The sequence below is a fragment of the Fragaria vesca genome, linkage group LG1 (assembly GCF_000184155.1).
Source record: "Fragaria vesca subsp. vesca linkage group LG1, FraVesHawaii_1.0, whole genome shotgun sequence".
NCBI lineage: Eukaryota > Viridiplantae > Streptophyta > Magnoliopsida > Rosales > Rosaceae > Fragaria > Fragaria vesca.
The window spans coordinates 9,993,250-9,996,409 of NC_020491.1; the positions used below are offsets into that span (position 1 = coordinate 9,993,250).

Consider the following 3,160-nt stretch of genomic DNA (forward strand, 5'->3'; position numbering starts at 1 on the left):
GGTAAGTACTCTCTCTCTCTCTCTCTCTCTCTCTCTCTCTCTCTCTCTCACACACACACACACACACACACACACAAACAAGCACATTTTGTCTTTGTGCAGTTTTCTCTTCTGGGCAATTTCTCTATTGAGGAAAAGAACAATGAGTGATTGCTGAAATGAGCTTTGAAACAAAATGCAGGGAATATTGATAAACGGGCAATTCCCAGGGCCACAGATTGATTGTGTGACCAATGATAACCTTATTATCAGTGTTTTCAACAGCTTGGATGAACCTTTTCTCATTTCTTGGTTAGTAATCTTCTCCCTTTTAAATGTATATTATGTGTATTGCTAAGCACCAATTACTTTATGTATAATTGCTATTACCCTATCACAAAGTGAAGACATGATTCAATCACCTATTGAATATGCATGTTTTAGTCACTTTAGAGAATATATATAGTACTTGGGCCAATTGCATGTGACATAAAGTGAACACCTTTGATTGCCTAAAACTGTAATGATAATTGGTGTGAGTGTGTGAGTAACAATAGAATTCATTCATGCAAAGCTTCTTGAGCATGAACCACCAAGCAAAGATTGTTTTAGTAAATACTACAGTAAATTGTTACCTAGCATGTTCTTGACATGCTTTGTGTTTAAAAGAAAAGAATGGCAACTTATAATCCAACAAGATGTGGTATTCAGTGTGACCACTAAATCCTGAAAATTGTTGTATAGGAATGGTGTGCAGCAGAGAAGGAACTCATGGCAAGATGGGGTCTTTGGCACAAATTGTCCCATTCCACCAGGACAGAACTTCACTTATGTTCTTCAAGTCAAAGATCAGATTGGAAGTTACTATTATTTTCCTTCCCTTGCATTCCACAAAGCTGCAGGAGGGTATGGTGGTATCAAGATCTCAAGTCGACCTAGAATTCCAGTGCCTTTTGATCCTCCTGCAGGAGATTTCACCATTCTGGCTGGAGACTGGTTCAAGCAAAATCACACTGTAAGTAGCTTTGCTTGGAGAATATTGTTGATAGGTTGATAGTCTGGATTAATTGGTTAATTGATTAAGTAAAATATTGTTCGATATGTAGTATGTGTTAGTTTTGACCAGAGATCCATAGAAAAATGAGGCATTTGATATGTGTAATGTGCTAATTGATGGGATATATTGTTTGTATGTTACAGGATCTGAAGGCAATTTTAGATGGTGGGAATAATCTTCCCTTCCCAGACGGACTGATCATCAATGGCCGCGGATCAAATGGGAATACATTTACAGTTGATCAAGGTAGCTAAATACAAGTAAAGAACCATTTGCTTGTGTGGTTTGGAATATAAAAGAAGACTCACATCTTTGCTTCATGTGTCATACTTGCTTTTGCAGGCAAAACTTACAGGTTCAGAATATCAAATGTTGGAATTGCAACATCCATCAATTTCAGGATCCAAGGTCACAAGATGCTGTTGGTTGAGGTGGAAGGCATTCACACCTTGCAAAATACTTACAGCTCTCTTGACATTCATTTGGGACAGTCACTCTCTGTTCTGGTAACAGCTGATCAACCACCACAAGATTACTACATTGTCGTCTCTACTCGTTTCACCTCACAAGTGCTCTCCGCAACCTCCATTCTTCACTACAGTAACTCGGGAGGAAGTGTGTCTGGTCCTCCACCTGGTGGCCCAACTACTGAGGTCGACTGGTCTCTTGAACAAGCTCGATCTTTCAGGTACTTTTATCATTGCGTTCTGTCAGAAAGCATATACCTTGTATATAAATGGTAGTCTAGAATTGGAAATAGGTTCTACCTTGTTCATATATTTTTGCGAGTACGAGATGCCATACAGTAAGATTATTTCTTTCGCACCATCATTCCAGTAATAGTATTAAGCATGTATCGAAACCTTCATTAATCAACGAATATGATATGAACAAAAAATTAAGCCTCTCAATGATCATGTGTTTTATGTATCAAACCAGGCGGAATTTGACAGCAAGCGGACCAAGGCCTAACCCTCAAGGCTCATATCATTATGGATTGATCAACACCACCAGGACAATCAGGCTTACAAATTCTGCTCCTATAATCAATGGCAAGCAAAGATATGCTATAAATAGCGTTTCCTTCCTCCAACCTGACACACCACTAAAAGTTGCTGACTACTTCAAGATCTCCGGAGTGTTCTCCGTTGGAAGCATCTCGGATAATCCCACTGGTGGCGGTGGTTATCTCCAGACTTCTGTCATGCATGCTGATTTCCGAGCCTTTGTTGAATTTGTGTTTGAGAATCCGGAGAATACTCTGCAGTCATGGCACCTTGATGGTTATAGTTTCTTTGTTGTTGGGTGAGTAAACTTTTTCTATTTTCAAAAGCTCAATTCATCTCTTTTCACTGTTTTTTGATTTCTTAAACAAGATGGTTTTTTTTGTGGACAGTATGGATGGTGGACAGTGGACACCAGCAAGCAGATTAAGATACAATTTGATGGACACTGTTTCTCGTTGCACCGTTCAGGTAAACACAAACAAATATATTGGCCAAATATCTCATATGTTTACACATGACAGATAAATTTGGCAAAGTGTACCACTCTTAAAAGCAATGTGAGTTATGTGTTCATTATTTCTAACCTCAATTTGACATTTCAGGTATATCCCAACTCATGGACTGCAATTTATGTGCCTTTGGACAATGTGGGAATGTGGAATGTGAGATCTGAGAATTGGGCTAGACAGTATTTAGGCCAGCAGTTCTATCTTCGTGTATACTCACCGGTAAATTCATGGAGGGATGAATATCCTATTCCGAAGAATGCTCTTCTGTGTGGTCGAGCATCAGGCCGGCGAACTCGGCCTCTGTAAGTAAAAGTAGCATCACGGCAATGTAAAACTGTCAAGAGTGGTTGTCAGTGCCTTACATGAGACGTAGGAAAGAATATATGTCTGCAGAAGTTTTAGTCAGGGCTTAACTCAAGCCATTTTTCAGACTTTACTTTTGGGGGATTGGTTGCGCTCATCAGAGGAATTATTTGTTTCTTTTATGTGTGATCCAATATGAAACTCATGGATCATCTATTCTTTAATACTAGCATCTTGACCCGCACTACGTGCGTGTGTGAATTTTTTTTTAGTATTACAGTTATGTTCAAAATCTGATTTCCCTC

At 39.1% G+C, this 3,160-nt stretch overlaps 1 protein-coding gene across 1 annotated transcript in view; it reads left to right on the top strand.

The window, feature by feature from the left end:
- LOC101294592 (L-ascorbate oxidase homolog) overlaps positions 1-3,113 on the top strand; it is a 3,487-nt gene extending 374 nt beyond the window's left edge. The window contains exons 2-8 of the mRNA XM_004287907.1: positions 182-291; positions 724-994; positions 1,180-1,282; positions 1,379-1,724; positions 1,976-2,341; positions 2,433-2,511; positions 2,646-3,113. Of these exons, the coding sequence (XP_004287955.1) occupies positions 182-291; positions 724-994; positions 1,180-1,282; positions 1,379-1,724; positions 1,976-2,341; positions 2,433-2,511; positions 2,646-2,858 (1,488 nt within the window). The 3' untranslated portion in view covers positions 2,859-3,113. The remainder of the gene's footprint in view (positions 1-181; positions 292-723; positions 995-1,179; positions 1,283-1,378; positions 1,725-1,975; positions 2,342-2,432; positions 2,512-2,645) is intronic.
- Positions 3,114-3,160: the final 47 nt, after the last annotated feature.